This window comes from Mus caroli, unplaced genomic scaffold (assembly GCF_978045245.1).
Source record: "Mus caroli unplaced genomic scaffold, Mus_caroli_1 scaffold_8, whole genome shotgun sequence".
Taxonomy (NCBI): Eukaryota; Metazoa; Chordata; class Mammalia; order Rodentia; family Muridae; genus Mus; species Mus caroli.
The window spans coordinates 32,600,462-32,622,393 of record NW_028227263.1 but is presented as its reverse complement, the minus strand read 5'-3'; the positions used below and the strand labels follow the sequence as shown (position 1 = coordinate 32,622,393).

The window sequence follows — 21,932 nt, the reverse complement described above, 5'->3', positions numbered from 1 at the left end:
GGAAATGAAACCTTGCGGCAAATCTGATATTGGATGCATGTATGCATTTATCTTTAGAAACCTAAGCAGACTGCAGACAGCAGTTTTTACATAGTCATACTGTATTAAATCCAAGAGCTTTTAGTGTCTTTTAGTCAGACATTTTAACATTATACAAAAGAGGTGTTAAGGTTTCTTTTTTTTAGAATAGTAAAAGATCTCTAATTTGTAATTTTAAAAAAAGCTGTCATATTTTGGGCCAAGTATATTTCAACTAAAATCACTGTTAACAACTTCAGCAAGCTAGGAAGTTCCTCTACATACGTATTAACTATACTAGTTGCATGTATGTATATGACATAGAAGCTCACTGAATTTAACCTAACTTATTTTACACAAACTGTAGGTCCACCACAGTATATCTGCATTTAAAAAAAAAAAAAACAAGGAAATTTTATATATGCATGCAATAACAGCTGGTAAAAAAAAGAAAAAAAGCCATGGATTTGAAGGAGTCTGGGGAGAGAGATGGGGGAGAATTTCAAAGGAGGAAAAGGAAGGGAGAAAAGTTTTAATTAAATTATAATCTCAAAAATTAGAAAAAAATTGTATTACCTAGAAATGATTGCTACACCAAGCCCTTGACTATCAACAAAAGTCAGTACATTTAAGAGAATAATATTATCACTTTTATAAATCCACAGTATTTGGTTATAGCCCAAGAAGGCAGAAGGGCATTAAAATAAAAGTATAAAACTATTAAAAATATACATAAAGCACAGCACATTTAACAGGACAATGTTTGCATTACTTACTAAAATTGCATGAAGAAGACTATGCTCACTATTAATAAACTGCCAGTCTTGCTTGAGGCAACAACATACCTAAATTAAAACTGTATTTCTTTATTACCAGTCTCCTTGTTCTAGAGACAGGCATAAAAGCAGATGCCTGTTGGAAATTCGCAAAATTACTGATTTTCTCATTCCCTTTTGCCTAGAAGGTGAAGAGTAGCTAAAGCTACATAGCCAACTTATGATTATGAGATAGGTCAGACCTATCAGAGGATTCTGACCCTGATATTATTTAGCATCTAAGGTGCATCAGGTATCTCTTAACTTCTGGATTTAAATATCAAAAAACAAAACAAAAACCCAACTTAAAAGATAGGGGCTTTTAATCAAATACCAAGTAGTCAAGAGTGAAAGGGGCAGGGTTGGGGATAGTGAATAGATACAGAGTTTAAAAATATCAGCCATGAATTAGTAACCAGTCTGGGTGATAGGAAATGAGTTTATTATACCTGGTCTCTTTGTAATGATAAATTATTAAAATTTTAAAAATAAAATTAATGAGAGTCATGTCTATAAGTTAGAGCTTTGTGATTACATGCTGGACAGTCTTGTGCAAGACTATTAACCTCAGCTGTTGTTGCTTCAATCTATCTAATGGAAACAGTAGAGCTATTCAAAGCTGCTTCCTCAGATCCAGGCCAGGTAATCTCCTGAAGGCCTGGCTAGACACACCCCTTATTCACTCTAATGCTTTAAGCGCCTCAGGACTAGTCACCTTATTTCCCTCTAGCACAAGCTGACAATAACCTTTCCTCTGAACTTCATTTTATAAGCCAAGGTCATGATTTATGTGTCCTACAATTTTCTAATTAGTCTTTATATGGATATTTCAGTGTTCTGTAATAATGCCCCCAATATCCTAACATATTTTGAATATTCTCCTGAAATGAAGGCAAGTTTTTTTGTTTTGTTTTGAAAATCATAGAATTCTTTCTTTAAAGTATCTTAAGTGAAATTCCTAAAAACACAGGACAAGAAACTTCTCAAAGTATATGTTCTTACTTGGACATATCTTACATAAATGGGGCTTAATATAAATCTACTCAAAAGGTTTCCTGGCCTTTTCCTTAACATTTAAAAAGATTGTTTATGTGTATGCATGTATGTCTGCATAAGTCTATGTACACCATGAGCATGCACATGCAGGTGCCCTCAGAAGCCAAAGGACAGGAGATTTTCTGAGACTGGAGTTTAAAGCAGCTATGAGCTGCCAGATGTAGATGCTAAGAACTGAACTCAGGCAGGTCCTCTCTCCCCCACCAACATTTTGTTGTTTTAAGACAGGTTCTCATATAGCTCCAGATAACCTTGATCTCTCTCTCTTTTTTTTTTTTGGTTTTTCGAGACAGGGTTTCTCTGTATAGCTGGGGCTGTCCTGGAACTCACTTTGTAGACCAGGCTGGCCTTGAACTCAGAAATCCGCCTGCCTCTGCCTCCTGAGTGCTGGGATCAAAGGCGTGAGCCACCACTCCCGGCTAACCTTGATCTCTTGATCCTCCTGACTTTACCCTCCAAATGCCAGGACTACAAACATATACTACCACATCCAGCCTAAAAGAAATTTAAACTAATTTCTTCCTCTTCCTCCTTCCCCTCTTCCCTTACCCCTGCAAAGCAGAGCCCCAGTTTATAGCTCTGAATGGCCTTGAACTCAGAGAGATCTGCCTGCTTCTGCCGCCTGGTTCTGCCACTACACTGCCCTGCCTTACAGCTTACCCCAAAATAGCATTAAGAAGTTGCTAATGAAAAGCATAGTAGCAAAGTACTTTTTTAGCATATACAAAAAGCCCTGTGCTCAATTCCCAACATTACACAAAAAATTAAAAATATAGATATTGAAGATATAGAAATAAAAAAGGCTTCTGAGATGAAAACATTAGTATAAAATTTTCCACTAAATGCATGAAGCCTTTCTAAAAGCAAACAATGACACTGCTACCCTTGTCACTTCATTAAATAATGCACTATTTAGTGCACATCAGCAGGGACTTATCAAGAGTTAGAAAGCATAATACAAAATTCACTTGAAATGTGTGTGTGTGTATATATATATACATATATATGCATACATACATATACATACAATATGGTGTAGCTAGCTATAATCCCACACAGTAGTAAAACTCATATATCTTTAAAGCCTCCCTAATAAGGACAAGATAATTACCTAGGAAATAAACAAGAGTCTTAAAAAGATACACAGAATAAAACAAACCAAAAAATATTTACACTGTGTGCCGCGTACTTGTAAATTAAGAAATCAATATCAATTTAAGAGAACACATGAAATTCTACAATATATGTAAGTATCTTCTCAGGAGAGTTAGGAAGTATCAATCACTCACTCATATTTTCTAAATATTTACTTTAAGGTATTCAAATCAGTTTTCTTCTTTTTTTTTTTTTAGTATTACAAAAAGGATATCAAAGTTATGGTATTATTTTCAAGAAAGCATGTATTTGTTATCAGTAATCAAAAGAAGTTTTTAATTTGATTAAGTTATACTTTCAGTAATATCTTCTATATAATATTTATATAGCAAAATTCTCTATGAAAACATGCTTACATACCTGTGATATGTGGAATTTAATAGCTGTCAGTTAACATATTAAAATATTAGATTACAAAGTATTCTAAATGATTCATTTTACCACAGTATAAAAATCAAAGTTAAAAAAAATAACTGACAAGCCTGAACTTTTGAAATCAATTTCATTTCATGCATCAAACTCAAAAAGAACCGGTAGAGGGCTGCAAAGATGAATTTTCCCATTTGATCAGTATGCCCACGGAATACATTTTGCATACTTAAAGATGTACTGAGGCCAAGTCCTGACACAAACATATAAACTGTCAACTTAAAGCAGCACACATAGTATGTCTATATAGCAAAATTTATATAGCAAAAACCTAAGAACAAACCTAACTTGCCTGAATTCCAAACTGATCACATTAATAACACCTCATTATTGAGTCAACTAAAATGTTAACATAATCAAGAGACAAAAGTATTCAAAGAAACAAAAATGCTGAAAAATTAAAAGGAAGAAATGTTTCTCTAGAAGCTATTTCAGGAGAAACACACATGCACAGTGCTTTGTAAATGAGGCCACATCCTGACAGGACTTACCACAATCAAATGAAGCAGTGGTTTTTATAATCAGCTTGTTGAACAGAGCTTTGATATGGGAAATATATATATATATTCTACCTACCTTGAATGTTTATAAAGTTTACGAGGTCTACTATGCAATTTCCGATCCCAATTCTCTGGATCACTGGAGTTACTGTCATAGGGATGAGGCCGTCCTGCCATCCCACTTCAAGTTTCCTCACACTACTGCTCTGAAAGCACACATGTAGCACCCATAACCTACATAAAAGAGTAGTGTTGACCTTTAAATCTATTCCATGCAGAATAAAACAGCCATAGAATTTTATATACTAGAGATTACTGTGGTGTATTTGTGATAAAGTGGTTAAGTAGATCACAAAACACTAAACATCAAATGTCACAAATCAGATTAAAATAAACCCCGGAAATCGTTTAAATGTACTTTGCACCTGATATACCAGTAGAGGTCTACAAATTAGTAATTGCTAAATTTACTACCCCTGTGTAACAGGTTAATAAAACAGCACTTACATTGAGCAAGTATACAACAATGACTAAGTAACTCATGCTTTCAAATATCAATCAGTACCCCTAAAACAAAAACAATCCATAGAAGGACTATTTTACATAAAATTTCAGTTGGAATATGTCTTAATTGCCAAAAGTTAAAATGCTTACAGAGCAATTTTTTTTTTCCTTCACCAAGGACTAAACTTAGGACCTCGTGGAAGCTAGTCACCACTAAGCTACATCCCCCAGTGTCACAAAACATCTCAGGACCAAATAACAATGTTATTATTTCCTTAACCAAATTGATGCTGAACAGAAAGTTAATTTTTACTGACAAATGAGTGTATACAGTTATCCTTACAGTGCAATTATCAATGAAACCTATCAATATTTTTTCATATATATGAGGTTTATGACTACTAAATCTACCAAAGGTATAAAGAAACCATAATAGCTTTACATAATATTTAATATTCTCAATCATGTTGCAAGAGTGGCATTATAATCTCATATATAGAACCAAACAACCTCAGAATTTTGTTAAGTTAACAATGTTGATCAGCTGTAGGATTACAAAAACAATGAGAATTTGGTATATTATATAGTCCTGGTCTTGAAAACACATCAGATTTTACTTACAGGTATTGTGAAACCTCCACAGACTTCCCCACACCACCACCACCATAAAACCAAATGATAAATAAATGTAACTCTTCAAATTGTTTAGCTAAGTTATGTAAATCTGACTAGAACCAGGTTTTCTGACACTGGCTCTAGCATCCTTTCTCTACCCTCACTTCTGAACTGGATTTGACAGAGTTCACAAAAGTCAAAGACAGTGCAAGATGGCTCCTTGTGTAAAGCACAGATGTAAGTCTTGCAGCCTAATGGGTAGAACTGACTCTGAAGACTGTACTCAGACCTCCACATGCATGAGGTGACACACACAACACACACACTACTACTACTACTACCACCAATAATAATGGTAATTATTATTATCATCTTTATTCACCAAGTTAAAAAATCTGAAGTCATCCTTGACTTCTCACTTTCCCCTATCAAATCTACTTCAAAACCTTTTTTTTTTTGGTTTTTTGAGACAGGGTTTCTCTGTATAGCTGGGGCTGTCCTGGAACTCACTTTGTAGACCAGGCTGGCCTCGAACTCAGAAATCCACCTGCTTCTGCCTCCAGAGTGCTGGGACTAAAGGCATGTGCCACCACGCCCAGCTCAAAACTTTCTTGATTCCTTCTTTTCCTTTCATCCATAAAGCTGCTGCTGCCTCCATTCTGAACCAACCTTTTCGTCTATCAATAACCCTCTTGGTTAATCTCCTTACCACCATTTAATGGAACATTTGCTTCAATGAATTAAAAAAAACAAAACCAATCAACCAACCAAACCTTTCTAAAAACATTTCATGGCTTTCCAATTCCTATACCTAAACTGCTTAAAGTTTCTTCAAAAATTGGCACTTAGAATCCCAAATATCCAATGTCACAGCAGACAAATTAAAGTGTACTATTGTTGAAGCTTCAAAAGCAATTATTGGAGTACTGAAAAGAATTTCTACAAAATACATCCCTATTCATATTTAAAGACAACAGAAATAGTCTATGTTCCAAATAACTTAGAAATACTCTATTACAGAGGCTACACCTGTTGGTTAAGTCTGTACACATTTTTTAGGAGACTACCAAGAGTCAACTGGGAGAAAGGTGATTCAATGACTTTCACATTCCTATCTCTTGAATACTGTTATGTAGAGAGGAGGCAAAAATGTTATAACAGAAACCTCAAAAACAACTCTAACAGTAAATATGTGTTCTCTGGGACACTATTTCCATATAGTATGAATTAATGACAATGACCCAAAGAAGAACATTAAAAAAAAAACAACAACAACAACATAAAAAGTGTAAGGAGACAACTTACTGTTATCACTAGGTATCAGTGAGCTAACAAGTTCATATGTTTCCTTCTATTTAGTAAACAGCCCTACTTTATCTTGTTTGTATATTATAAAGAAATTTTAGAGCTAAGATTAAAATCCAATTTAACCAAAGCCCCACGATCTTTTCTAATGTACCCAGATGTATATATAGGAATTAATGTTTGCTCCTCATTACCAGCAGATGCACCTTTAAACCTCAGCCCTCTTGTGTCTTATGTATTCTTTATCTCTGTAGGCTCAGTTTAGACAGATTGCTACACGAGAGATTTTCTATTAATGTGAAATTATGGGGGGGGGCACAGACGTGCACATACATGCACATGTACACACATATGTAGGTGCACATGCACCTGTATGCACATGATTGTGGAAGCCAGAGGTTGATGTGAATTGCCTTCAATTGTTCTCCGCCTCATCTTTAGAGAGTTTCTCATTGTATTCACTGACAGGATAGACTGACAGGTCAGTGAACTCTGAAAATTCAGCTTCTCCAGTACCTTCTGCACTAGTGTTATAGCTACATGCTCCCATCCCTGCCATTTCACATGTATAAAAGAGATGTAAATTCAGGTCCTCATGCTTTCACAGCATGAAACTTATCAATTAGGACATCTCCCCAGTGCCTATTTTTGTCCTTCAAACTAGAAATTAAAGTGTAGTGATTAGTAGAAAGAAAGATCTTTTAAGCAGGAGAAAATAAAGAAGGCTGTAGGTAATGGTGCTCTGGGAGTCATGTAATGAAAGGAGGAAACTGGATTCCTGCAAGCTGTCTTGACACCTACACACACACACACACACACACACACACACACACACACACACACCCCAAATAGAAATCCAAAGAACAAAAAAATAATTTTTTTATGAACATAGTTGGGTAAGCTTCTTTATAGAAAGCAACAATTTAAACCTGAAAAGACTATTTTTAAGAGCCTGTTTAAAATGGGCTGGAGAATGGCTCAGTGGTTAAGAACACTGGTTAGATTCCAGCACCAACCTGTCACCAATGGATTACAAGCATCTATAACTTCAGTTCCAGGGGATCAATGTCCTTTTCTAGCTTCCATGACACCAGGCACCAAGTGTTACACAGACATGCATGCAGGCAAAACATTCATACACATACATTTTTTTTTAATTAAGCTTATTTAAAACTAGAAAAAAAATCTCAAAAGCAAATCACAGTGAAAGAAAAGGAACAGAGCCTGAGTTCAGCTACAAGATTTTCTGCTTAGATTCTTCTATTTCGCTTTCAAATAGGGTGAATAAAAACCAAGAAGCCATGCAGCTCAACATGGATGAGAATTCTCAACACTGAAAGTGCAAGTAGAAATTTAAAGCATATATAATGAAAATTGGGGGGAAAACATGAAAAGGTAAAGACCCAAAATCTGAGCACAAACTTTGCTTAGATGTTTGGTTTATTGTAAATTCTACATGCAAGGGAGATAGACCTGGATAATCCCAATAATCCCCCCCCCCCAAAATGTAGACCACAGAAGAATCTTCACTAGGAAGAATCTACCCTCCAAAGTTGCATAACACAAGATCTATGATTTGATATTTCTTAACTCGTTGTATTCCTTAATCATATATAACACAAGCAGCAGAAAACTGAAACCTTTACTGTTAGGATGTTAATGAACAGAGACCACTAGCAACTAGGCTGGAAACAAAGGGTTTATCTCCCACTCACCACCGGCTCCCCCCAAAAAAGGACACAGAAAAGGTGAATTAAAAAATCTGACTATAATCTTTGTCCAAATTCTTAGCTAACATCAAATAACAATAGGTACAGGAAGAAATTCCTTCCACAGACTTGCTCCCAGATATGAAGCCAATGAGAAAGAAACTTTAAAAGGGAAGAACTGGTCTGACAGAACTGCTATACAGTGCAGGGGAGGTAAGTCTGCCTGACTCCAGGCTAAAGAGTTGTCCTTAGAACAACAACCCTTATGAGAATACCATAACAGCCAAATTTCAACTAAAAACTGTAGCATGCCAAGAAACATGACAATAAAGAGGATCTGATAAAAAACCGACTCCATGTGGACCCAGATGTTGTGTTACCAAACTTCAAAGCACTCTTTATGAATATATTCAAACAAAGGCTCACAGACCCAAAGATCTGAAGGAAGAATCTTGATGAGTAACAAAAAGGCATCTCCGGAGATAAATGACAAGTATCAAAAAGTACAATGAAAAATCAGCTTGAGCGAAGAACAACACTAAAATGAGAAATAACTGTTGCAAAGAGCTTGGATACATCTAATAACATACATAACACATTAAGTATTTGGAGCCACTACTGTCACACATGAACTATTATTAAAAGCTTTAGAGAAGCCAGATTTAAAAGAATGTCTGGAAATATCAAGTAGAAATCAAGGGGAAATTTAGTTTCCATTGTATTCTTTCTTACACTATTTGAATTTTCTAATAATGGTTTATATAATGATAAACTAACAACATACTGGTAAATAAAGTACTTAGAAGTGGCTTTGTCATAGAAATTTTCTTCAATAGAATTTTTCTTCTTTAAGAGCTGCCTAAGTATAATTCTGTTTTGGTTATGTACAATGATTAACACATATAGACAAGCAAAATGTTTCTCCCATGTGTCCCTCAAATACTTCAAGATTCTTGAGGACAAAAAAAAAGTATAATTTATGTTTGTCCCCATGGCTTAGTACAACTTACTATAACCTGAATATAATCTTTTATAAAATGTTCTAATTAAGTAATTACAACGAAAGAACCCAAAGGGCATGTATTATGATCCACTAATGCAGAGGAAATACAAAGTATAAATATTTATAAGACTTCTTTATAGTGGCTTATCTTAAAAGAGAATTATAGTACAACTGAACCTACAATTCAGTCATGGCAAAGAGCACTGATGGAAAAAAATTATAATTCAATTTAAATCTAATGACAATACCTGCACATAAGCAATATAACCAAAAAAGGAAAAATAGGGCTTTGGATTTAGCTCATTCTTGTCTGAGTTCTATCTTCACACACACACACACACACACACACACACACACACACACACACACAGGGGCAGGGTGGGAGAGACAGAGGGAGAGAGATAGATATGTAGGGTGGAAAGTAAGTATAAAATCCTCTGAAAATATTTTTAAAGATATCAAATAGCAGACGGGCGTGGTGGTGCACGCCTTTAATCCCAGCACTCAAGAGGCAGAAGCAGGAGGATTTCTGAGTTCCGAGGCCAGCCTGGTCTACCGAGTGAGTTCCAGGACAGCCAGGGCTACACAGAGAAACCCTGTCTCGAAAAAACAAAAACAAACAAACAAACAAAAGATATCAAATAGCCCTAGGCTTCCCCAATATCCCTCAAAGATGATTGCTTACTTCACACAGAAGCCCTTTCAAATGTCAAATTGAGAATCTATTCAATTTCAATTCAAATAAGAAAAGTTTATTCTTTTCTGATTTGTTGCAATCAAAGTAAGAGTTTATTTTTACAGTGCAAGGGATCAAAGCTAAGGTTTTTTTTTTTTTTTCTGGTATAAAGGGGGTTTATTTGGGGGAAGAGATAGGAGTGAGGGGCTGGAGATGGGGTAGAGGCAGACAGACGGGAGCAGAGCCATGAGGGCAGAGAAGGAGAGAAAAGGGAAAGCTAAGGTTGTATTCATGACAGGAAATGCTCCACCACTGAGTTATACCCTCACCTCAGCCTCCAAGCTATATTTTTTGTGTGTGCATGCACTATGAATGTGGAAGATGGAGTTCAAAGTTGGGTGCCACCCCACAGGACACAGTTTACCCTCTTTTAAGGCAATCTCTCTCAGTTAGCCTGGAACTGTATTAGGTTACACTGGATGGCCAGCAAGCCCCAGAGAGCTCCGAGTCTTCAACTTCCTTGCACTAAGATTATAAACATGTAATTTTTTTTTCTTTAATGGGGTTTAGGGATTGAACTCAGATCCTCAGGCCTGAATGGCCAGCACTTTGCCAGCTGAGCTATTTTCCCGATTACCCAAAGTTCTACTTCATAGATTTTGTATTAAAATTACTTTGTTCACTTATCTCTCATTCTCTGCCTCATTTCCTCCTCTGTGTCCTACTTCCATTCCCCTTCTCTCCTTTCCTTCCTTCCTCCCTTTCCCTTTATTTTGCTTTTTTTCTTGACAGGGCTTGCTATAAATCCCAGGCAGCCTAGTCCTGGAAATCATGCCTCAATCTTCAAACTGTTAAGGCTGTATCTATTCCTTGTTGGCCAGCTTGTGTTCCTTTCTCTGTGTGTGTACCTAAGCATGTACTTCATTCATTTCTTAATCAAGATATTAATACATTTAAAAATTGTTGTTTTCCTGTTTCGACCAGCACAATAAATATTTAAAGTTTTTTCTGAAGTCCAAGTATTTCCAAACATCTGTGTAACATGTTCAGCATGTTTATAACTAAATGAACAACAAATTCTATGTAGTTATTTATAAGTTCTTTATCTCACGAAAAGATACAATTTTAAGATAAAATATCACTTTGTTTTCTAAATGATTTTATTTTTCCTTCTTCTTATGTCCAAAGAGTTACACCTTCAAAACCAGAAATATTTTAAAATCAAAGCAAAACAGCTTGACAGGATTAACAGACAAAATTCCTAGAAGGTACTGAAATACTTACATTGTATTCAACTCTAAGAAGCAGCAGGCTCTAAATTACTGACATTGCTTTCTTTCATGATGCTTTTCCAATGCTATGTATTTTCAGTCTTTATTAATTGCAGCTTCATTTTGACCTAATTATCATTTCCTTCTCAACTTTCATTTCTTTTGTATTTCTTGCTTGTCTAGAAAGTGTCTCATGATGTGAGTGCTCATGATTATAGATTATAGTGCTCTACAACAGAAAGAACTATATGAAAACAAAATATTTTAATCTATCATGTCTAAAAAGTAGCCATGGAGCTATTATGAAATGTGGCTACTACAACCTTCCTATATACTAGTAACAAATTGGGAATGAAACAGGTAAACAACCTCATTTGCAATTGCTTCAAAAAAAATGCATAAATACCTTGGAATAAAACTAACCAAAAAAATGGAAGACTTTCTTATATTAGAAACTTAAACTAAAGAGCACTATGTGGTAGTTTGAATGAGGTGTCTCTCATACAGGTTCAGATGTTTGAATACTTGCTCCCCACTTGGTGGTACTGTTTGGGGAGGTTTAGGTGTGAAGGAAGTATACCTTGGCTTTCTCAGCCCTGGAATGAAAGGTATGCACCACCACTGCTCAGCATGTCTATATTTTTTTTTCACTTTGTTTTGTTTTTAAGACAGGGTCTCTATGCAACTCACCAAGTCGAACAGACTGGCCTTGAACTCACAAAGATCCTCTTGCCTCAGCCTCCTCAGTGATGAAATTAAAGGTATGTGGCACCACACCTGGCTCAAAAAGATAGTGTCTACTCCAACTGAATAATTTGATTTGGTTTCTCTAGACAAAGTATCACCATGTAATCTAGACTAGCTTTAAACTTACTATGTAGCTCAAACTAGCATCCATCTTAGTGATTGGTCTGTCTCAGTCTCTTCGGTACTCAAAGATTCCAGACCTAGGCAACTATACCTAAATGAAGTAGATTTTTAACTCTCTCTTAAAATTAAATAGCCATATGTGCCTATGTTATAGCTATTTCCTTGGGGTTTGACATGGCATCATGTTCTTGAAGTTGAGCAGCTGTAATGACCAGGAAGGCTGGTAGCTACTAGATTTGCCAGTACAGAAGCAAAATATTACAGCCTTTTTCATAAAAGAAGTTATGTTTTCCTCTTCATTTTAAACAATCTAAAAGTTGACTTGGGACAAAATACATGATAACAGGAAAACACTCTCTAGATATCTTCGTAACTTAGGAATCTGGGCAATGTTGCATTTTGAGAATAAACAATTTTTTATATTCAAAGACCTTTATTAAGATTGAGTTCAGTAAAATTTGCTTTAGCATCTATTACATAGCCAATTAAAGCTATGATCCATACCTCTACAGTCAAATTTGGTATTTTTTCAACTATACTATACCATCTCTCAGATCTAATACACAACTCATCAAAATGTCAGACTCAGCTAATACAAAGTAGGGACATTTCAAAACAGTGAGAGAGAAAAAGATTTCAGATAAAATTCTAAAACAGAGCTAAGGACTTGCTTTCCTAAGATTCCAGAAATCAAAATGTTCAAAGTAGAACATTAAAAAAGGAAAAACAATGGGTAAACACTGATTTTCAGAATAAAAAACAAAACCACTAAGATTCACATTTAAAATAAAAAACAAACAAACAAAAACCTTCTGAGCCTTGGGAGTTAAAGAGATGGCTCCCTGGTTAAAAGTACTTAACCATACAATCCATTTGGATCCCAACACCCACATAAGCCAGGCATCCAACAATCACCCTTAAGTCCAGCTCAAAAGAATGGGGTGCCCTCTTCTGTCCTCCATGTGCATATATGTGAATCAGTGCACAGCCATGTATACATACACTCAGAGACACAGAAACATGCAGACACACATAATTAAAGTAAGTCTTTTTTAAAAAAAGCTAACAACAATCTTTCAAAGGCAAAGAATTCTTGTATAAGAAACAAGAATGTACAATCCGTACCCATACACTAAAGTTTTTAGCAAAGACCCACCAAAGAAATCAGGAACTGGAACTGAGAATACAGACTTCCAAGAATCATCTGATTAGATGACATAAAAAGACAGGTAGTAAACTACAAATTTTATAACATAAAAGAAAGGGTTAATTTTAAACATACAATTTACAACCACACCCCCCCACACACACCCAAAATGGCCAAAAGTGGGAAGAGAAGAAATTTTAAATCAGCTGTTTAACTTATCAATGTTTCTGTTTAATGATACCCAAAGTGTTTGAATGATAACCAATGGTAACTGAAGTATTGGAAAAATGAATACTCAAGTTTATGAGATAAACTTTTAAAGTAGTTATCATATATTCTAACACAATTATTCAAGCAAAGTTTGTAGAATAAATTTTTCATCAAAGCATTTCATAAGTTCTCATCATAAAACAATTTCAAAAGTAACAGCGATTTAAGGCTACTGTTAAATAGTATCATTCACTAGGGATGCATAGATACCTAAAATATAGCAGCTTTTACCTTTTAATGTGTTCTAGCTCAACTAACATAAAGCATATGTATAACTCATACATCCTATCATAGCAGTATTAAATATATAGTAAGAATTTTTTTTAAAAAAAAGGAAAATGAAAAAAATCGTGCACTAAAAGTCCAATATAAACAGAACTTTTAATGTCTCCTTCCGACATGATAAACATTTTTCACATACCTCATAAAGTAGTACATGCAGCCCACAAGAGAGGGCACTGGAACAAAACACTCAGCAAACTTTCTATCTATATTATAGGCTCAGCCTTCCAATTACTAGGTACAACTTACTACCTTAATCAGCTAAGAGGTTTTGATCCATGTTTGCTTCAGTTTTCTCTTCCAATTTTTTTTTTTTTTTTTTTCGAGACAGGGTTTCTCTGTGTAGCCCTGGCTGTCCTGGCACTCACTTTGTAGACCAGGCTGGCCTCAAACTCAGAAATCCGCCTGCCTCTGCCTCCCAAGTGCTGGGATTAAAGGCGTGCGCCACCACGCCCGGCTCTCTTCCAATTTTTTTAAAGCATTAAATAATTTAAAGTAATTTTGTCTATTATAGTTTGATAGTTCCACTAGTCTTTAATAACTAAATATCGTCTTTTAAAGGAAAAACTAGCAACGTAGAAGAACTTAATAAAAAGACTAAAGAGTATCCTACAGTTAACTATCATACAGGAAGTTATAGGATTCTATAAGCAGCTGTATATGGCTAAGGGATGCAGCTCAGCAACAGAGCCTGCTAGCATGTCAGAGCATAAGGCTCTGGGTTTGATCTTCAGCACTGAAAAAGCACACATATACAAACACACATATAGCCTCTAAAAGAATAAATGAAGAGTTTAAAGAACAGACACCACCATTTGCTTTCTAGATATTAGAAAACTAAATTCAAGCCCATGCTCTGTAAAACAAACTGCCTTGAATGAAATAATTACTTCAAAAATAAATCAGCACTTTGTATGCCCATCCAAAAATGAGAAAATCATAAAAATTATTTATTGTAAAAACTTTTACCTGCGATTCTTTCTTAGGTAACTGAGCTTTAAAGTTTATTTTTATGGGGGGTGGAGGACAGACAAGAGGGCTCAGTAGACAAAGGTGCTTATACTGCAAGCTTGATGACCTGAGTTCAAAACCCCAGGACCATGTGAAGGAGGAAGAAGAGTACTAATTTCACATACTATCCTCTAATCTTCACATATGCTCTGTGGTATGTTCATCCTCTATAACCCATTACCACCTACCCAACCACAACAACAGCAATTTTAAAGTTACTTTTAGGTTGGCATTTAATATAGTCTGCAAACCAAAAATCCAGAATGTTCTATTCACTACAAGTAATAATAATCAAATATCTTAAAGTGGAAAATAAAATAAATTAATAAATGCTTTGGTTTTAAAAAAAAAACTAAGCTGGGCGTGGTGGTGCATGCCTTTAATCCCAGCACTTGAGAGGGAGAGGCAGGCGGATTTCTGAGTTCGAGGCCAGCCTGGTCTACAGAGTGAGTTCCAGGACAGCCAGGGTTTTATAGAGAAACCTTGTCTCCAAAAACAAAAACAAAAGCAAAAAATAAAATAAATTAAATTAAAAAAATCCCTTCCTCACAATGAGTTTAAAAAAAAAATAAAAATAAAAAAAAATAAAAAAATTTTAATAGACAACTTTCAAAATACTCACCCCTCTTCTTTTCTACCTGGCATTCAAATTATATAGACTAAAAAATACCAGAAAATGAATACCAACATTGAAATCAAGTAGGGCTTCCTACTGTTCAATGTTTATCAGAATAAAGAAAAAGGAAATTTTTGTAATTACAGTAGAAGAATTATACTATCAAAAGCTATAAATAAAATTTTGAATGTGTCCTTTTTAAATGAGATCAGCAAATATGTACATAAGTTAATTGGTGGATGTGTTTCAAGAACACTGGTAGGTAGGCAGGGGTGTAGGAGCAACAATGCCAGTATGCTATCTTCTGTGCATAAATAAAAAACCAAAGTGCTAAAAGTTTATATTAATATATTGTTCTATTATTTACACATTTGAGAATACGCTTCCTTTATCTTTAAATCCCTAACTACTATGCTCTGTACACATTTTCATGTGAAGAAACAAATTATTAAAGAGATTATGTAACTTTACCATCAAAGAACTAACAGTGAGCTTTAAACTCAAATCTAAGTGATTCCAAATAGCTCAATAAAAATATGACAATTTTAAATTACCTTAGAAAATTATTATTCATAGTATCTAGTCAAGTAGTACTTTAATCAGTCATTCACTATGACAGACTCTCATCTTATACCCAGCCAAATACAAAATGTTAATTTTTTATGTCCCTAAGTATTAATATGTCATTTCTTTCATCTACAATGAGCAGTTAACCTTCTGTATTCTCATGTTCAACACCCACAGATTTAACCAACTCAAGATTGTACAGTTTTTGTCACGATTCTCTAAATATAGAACAACTATCTGCATAGAATTTACATTGAGTTAAGCATTAAATAATCTCAAGATGACTTAAAGAATATATAGGATTTATTGTTTGTAGGTTATACAGAAATATTACTCTATTTTATAGCAAGAGCTTAAGCAGCTAAGGACTTTATATTCATGGGGTGGTTAGCACTAATCCTCCTGGGACTTTAAGGTCATATAATCAGGTACATTACATTTTTAAACAGAATACAATTAAGTTATTAGTAAAGAAATGTATCTTTGCTTTTACTGGCAAAGATAAAGCAATCATACCTCACAATCTTCAGAAATCTGTGACATAAGGTTGTATATGTAACAAACTCTTCCCTCTTTATGATTTACTATTTCAAATATGGGTAAAGTAGCTATTAACCAAAATGCTTGGGATAATAAATGTTCCAGATTCTGGAGTTATTCAGATTGTGAACAATGCGATCACAGATTCTAACTATTCTAATCTAAAAAATCTGGCATCCAAATACTCAACAGCTGTATTTAACTCACTGCATTCCCACTGCCTGTAAACTCCCACCCTTTTAATCTTTCTCTAGAGAGCATCTCTAGAGAGTTGCTTTGAGTTCTAGCTGTTGACCTTCTACCAGTGTAAAGGACCACAAAGTAAACTAGGAGGAAATAGTAAGGAAACTGCAACATTAGCTTGAATCCTATTAAACATTCAATTAAAGAGAGAAAAACAAAACTCTAAAACAGGTTAAGTAATCCTTATCTGAAATGCCTGGGCCCAAAGTATTTCAGATTCCAGATTACTTGTGGATTTTTTTTTCTAAAGTTCTGGAATGTTTGCATATATGAATTGAATTATCTTGGACCCAACCAAGACTAAACACAAGCTCTTTTACATTTTATAAATAGCCTACACACATCCTCTAACGGTAATTTAATACATGAAACAAACCTTTAGATTGGTGAATAGGTGGATGCTCAGAAGGACTTAGATTTTGCAGCATTTCAGAGTTCACATTTGGGATTAGGGATGCCCTACTTGTAACTTCCTCTATAACAAACATCTATAACTATCTCTTTCCCCACAGCCAATGACTGCCATAATTTTACTTCAGACCAACAAAGAAACAATAAAGGAGTTAGATAGATGAGGATTAAAAATATAACCCAAAACCACAGGCTAAATTGTAAACCACTTCAATTGTAAATTACACTTACCCAGTTAGAAATGTAGGTGTTCCATTTCCTTCTCCCTCACAGGGGTCCAGCCTGCTCAGATAAACCTACCATACAGATGAATATATTGAAAATGTATCTTCTAAGAAACAGGACACCCAAAAACAGAACCAAAGGCACTGAGGAAAGTACATTCAACCCCTTCTTCTAATCCTCATTGGAAAAATAACTTCAGAGAGTGGAAGGGGAAGGGGGATGAAAGCTACTTGCAAACAAGCATTTCCTTCTGTATAAGTTACCATAGAAACATGGGGAAAAAAATGATGTTCCGTTCCACTCCCCTCCCCCGACAGCAAGACAATCCACACAAATATGACAAATCCCTAAAACAAAAAGTTTCCTAACCTGGGCATTTAGGAGCTCACAGAAACTGAACTGACAATCATGGAGCCTGTATGGTCTAACCTAGGTCTTCTGTATGTATATATGTTATGGTTGTACAGCTTGGTATTCTTGTGGGACTCTTAACAGTGGGAGCAGGGGCCGTCTCTGACTCTTTTCTTTTGCCTCGTTTTGGGACCCTTTTCCTCCTACTGGGTTGCTTCATTCAGGTTAATATGAGGTATGTTCCTAGTCTTGTCTTGATATTCTATGTACAGCTGCTATCCCTGGGAGCCCTGTCCTTTTCTGAAGGGAAATGGAGGAGGAGTGAATCTGGAGGAGAGGGTAGGTTGGGGCCAAGGAGCTAGGAGAGCAGTGAGGGGAAACCAGTGAGGATGTAATAAATGAAAATAATAAACAAAATAAAAATGGTTTTAAAACTCTCAGATAGGAGTATTTTATAAATGTAACACATCTCTTTTCACCACTTGCTCTAGAGAGAAGCAGGGAACTGATGAAGAGATATTAGCCTTGCTGAACTTAAAAAGACTGGATTAAGCATAAGAAAATCTAGTATATGACACCCCCCCCCCAGTCATGACTTAAAAAACAATATCCTTTGCAGCCTTCATACAGTTATAATTTATAATAGGCAGTTGTGGAAGTCATCCAGTGTGCACAACTGCACAGTAACGGAGGAGTATTTAGCTAGGCCTTCTTCCTTCTGGAAACTCTGTTCCTTACCTGGCTTTCCAGACTCGACCACTAAGATAAAGACGCTGACTTTGCCAGATCCACCTCTTGGGACTTGAGTGACCTATAAACTCCCATTCCTCACAGCCCAACAAAGCTTGAGCAGATTATGTGATTAAAATACTTCCTACTAGTGCGTAAATGAATTTTAATCCACAAGGTTCAATTCCACAAATGCCATTAAGTCATACTATGACACAAAGTTTAATCAAAGTACCTATTCTTCTTACTAGAAAGAAGAATTTAAGTCAATGCTTTCTGTAAAGAAGAGGCACCAAAAGAATGTCTGTTTCACATCACACTTTCTTTCTCCCATTCCCAAGCTTCACACTCTCCCCATGCACCAGGGGATCCGTATGTCCTCTGGTAAAAGTCAATACCCAGGGACACAGTGTGGTAAGGTATAGCAAATACTAAGTATTCAAATCCTGAAATGGACTGTAGATGGTATCCTGGACTTAATTTTACATATTAGGTACAAGTATAATAAAGACCTTCTAAATAAGCTAATATACTCTTTTAAGCTACTTATAAATCAAATAATAAACACAAATCAATAAAGTTTCTTCAGTTATTCCCACAGTAAAATGTTAATATAGTCCCTCTTAAAGTATATATTTCAAGGTTATCAGTATATGCCTGCAACTGTGACAAGTACCAAATGAATTCTCATGTATACATATCTATGGGAAACTTTACTGGTTAGGCACAGTAACAATAATTAACAGTAAGATAGAAAAATTGTAATATACCCTAGTAAAACGTTTCTGCGACTAGAGTATACATCTTAGCAACTTTAGCATGATTTTCTTCTTTCCCTATAAAGTTAGGGATGTTCACTTTTCTCACATACAAGCAGCATATTATGGCTTCTTGTTGACATAGACGAATTAGTAACAGCACTACTTTTGTACTGTGGGCCATCATTAAATAAAATAAGGGTTCTTGACCACACTGTGAAATTATCAGTCAGTCTGATAAACAAATTACTACTAAAGTAGCAGGTGGATGGGAGCATATCCTAGTCAGATTCACTGGAGAAAGGGGTGGTTTACATTCTAGGCAGGGTATTGTGAGAAACACGATTTTATCATTGAACTTGGAATAGTATGCAACTTAAAAATTATGTGCTTATTTATAGATTTTTTTCCATTTAATGATTTCAAACCAGCAATAAACTACAAAAAAACAAAAGTGTAGACAGACAATGAGAGACTAGAAATTAACTGTTTAATCTGTAGCCCTATATTTAAAGGGCACTAAACTATTTTATTAAGAGCTGACATTTTTCAGTTTTTCTAAAAATTTATAATTCCAAACTGACATAGTTGACTTAAGCTTGTTTCTAGTTATAAAATTAATTCTGACCTATATACAGCTTCCTAAGCCAAGACATAAAACATAGCTCTAAAATATTTTTATGTTAAAATAAAACTGGGTTTGGATGGGTCACATGAAGGTATCTTTGTTTTACTTGTCAATATTTCAAATATCAGGAAATCGCACTTAAAATTCTAGAGTTCCTATATTCTAAGAAGGCTGACAACTGATTGCACACTTATATACACAATTAATCAGACGGACTGAATACTGCTCAGAGGACAGAAGCTCTCAAGTGCACTGACATGCTCATTATCTGTCTAGTACCTGAAGGCATGTGAAACTTACTCATTCTTATCTCTCTGAGAGACACAGAGTATCTCCAGTTCACTTGTACACTTCATGAGACCATTTAAATGTAAATGGTCACAAAGCAGACCACAGTTCTTTGTGATCTCATTTAATGTTAAAAAAAAATACACAAGTCTTTGAAGAACAGAACAAAATTCAGACTTGTGGGAGGATAACACAGGAGGTAAAAAGCCCACCTGGAAGTTTGAATAGTGTGAAAATATCTAACAACCCAAACATCTCGTGGAACTTTCTGAACGCCATCGCTCTGGGTCCTAACCACACTCTCCTGTTTCTGAAGCGCCCTTCTTACCTCTTCTCAACCCCGAAGAATAAACGCTGAGTGCTAACCTCTGTGCTAGAGAAAACTACTAAGCCTAAAACCTTCAAAATTAACTCATCTTTATCTCCCATTTAGTAATTTTCCAAGTACTTTCTACTGCTTTCTGCTTAATATTCAGCATCAGTCCTTGGTTCACCGCCCACGACTGAGTTCTAGATGGACTCTCCAGCGCAGGAACTTGTTCAGTCTTTACATTCACATGTCTTATTATATCTTTCCGTCCAATTTCTACAGTCTATTTCATTCGAAATTCATCCCTAAACCCCTCTCTAAAAAGTTTGGATCAAATTGGGCTAGTGGGGCAAGAGAAGAGTGGGAGGCAGGCAAGAACAGAAAGAAACCCAACTGCCAATCAATACACTGTACTGCTTCATGCAGCTTGTTAACTGAAATAAAAAGCGTGCAGACTCTTACATGGCTATAAAGTAATTTCATATACTAAGTGCACAAAGTGGGAAACTTTTTTTTAGTCTGTCGTGGACTCCAAATACCAATAAGAGGCTAAGACTCAAAAATTTAAAGAGAAAAAAAAAAAAAAAAAAGACATGGGAACCCGGGAAAGACCGAGGTTAGGGACACATTGACAAACTAAATGAAATCTCAGGTCCCCTCCAGCCCATACCCCCAAAATCAGGGGTGTCAGAGGGCTTGTGACTCACAGAGAATAAATCTGAACCCTTTCTGGGCAAGTTAGAGTGGGAAACCAAGCTTTACCCTCGTTGAAACGGTTACAGAATAAAAGCACACAGCAGCACATCACAGGTGTCTCATCCTCCATCCGAAGGGCGACTCCCCCACCACCTTATCCCTAAACTGGGAGCCTTACTCACCGCCCTATTGTGATGCGCCTTCTTCGGGTTGTCGCCGCGGTGACCCAAAGATGACAGGAAAGGGGCGGGGCACTGGGTTACTCTGCCCTGGAAAGGAGGTTGGAAAGGAGGTGTGAGAAAATAGCCTTTTTTCCCCCTGGGGAAAGGCCTCCAGACTCCTAACCCAAAAAACAGCACCCTTCCCCGCCTCTCCGGACCCGGTGCTCGAGCGGGCAGCCCGGAGCACCGCGCCCCACGCTCCTGGAGCCGCCGCCAGCCTCCCGGACCCCGGTTCACAGCATCTAGCCTCGCCCTCGGCTTCCACTACAAACCCAGCCGCCCGCACCCGGCCCGCTCCAACCTGCTGGCCCCTGAGACGTCCACCGAGGGTCGAGGAGAAGAGCTCCGAGAGAGAGCGACGCTCCGCTCCCTCAGCCCACTGAACCGGACCCCTCCGGTGCTAGGTATGAGGCGGCCGCTCCACCGGCTGCGCCTACCAGAGCTGCCCCGGCAGGTTGCAGGCCGGCTCCTTAGCTGCTTCTCGCGAGACTTCGCACTACGAAGAGGTGAGGCGAGGCGAGTTCTCGCGCGAAGGACGGAGCTCCTCCCACAGTGGGCGTGGCGCCGGGGCACGGAGAGGCTGAGTAGAGTCTCTGGGGTCTCGGCTGGCAGTGCTGTCCCGTAGCTTCCCCGCGAGCGCTTCTCTGCGCGGTCAGCCAAGAGCAGTCTCAGGCCACCTCCACACCTCTGAGCACACCCTCACCCCACGCTTC

At 36.6% G+C, this 21,932-nt stretch overlaps 1 protein-coding gene across 7 annotated transcripts in view; it reads right to left on the bottom strand.

Moving 5' to 3' along the window:
• Btbd10 (BTB domain containing 10) overlaps positions 1-21,698 on the bottom strand; it is a 61,826-nt gene extending 40,128 nt beyond the window's left edge. Inside the window, exons 1-4 of one of the 7 annotated variants that reach the window (XM_021166507.3) lie at positions 21,521-21,698; positions 21,181-21,267; positions 17,245-17,309; positions 4,050-4,207 (exon numbers count right to left, since the gene is read on the bottom strand). In XM_021166507.3, the coding sequence (XP_021022166.1) occupies positions 4,050-4,150 (101 nt within the window). In that variant the 5' untranslated portion in view covers positions 4,151-4,207; positions 17,245-17,309; positions 21,181-21,267; positions 21,521-21,698. Of the gene's footprint in view, positions 1-4,049; positions 4,208-17,244; positions 17,310-21,064; positions 21,142-21,180; positions 21,268-21,520 lie in introns of those variants that run through there. The other 6 variants (XM_029479655.2, XM_021166515.3, XM_021166508.3 and 3 more) reach the window with 6 other exon arrangements.
• Between the last annotated feature and the right edge of the window lie 234 nt (positions 21,699-21,932).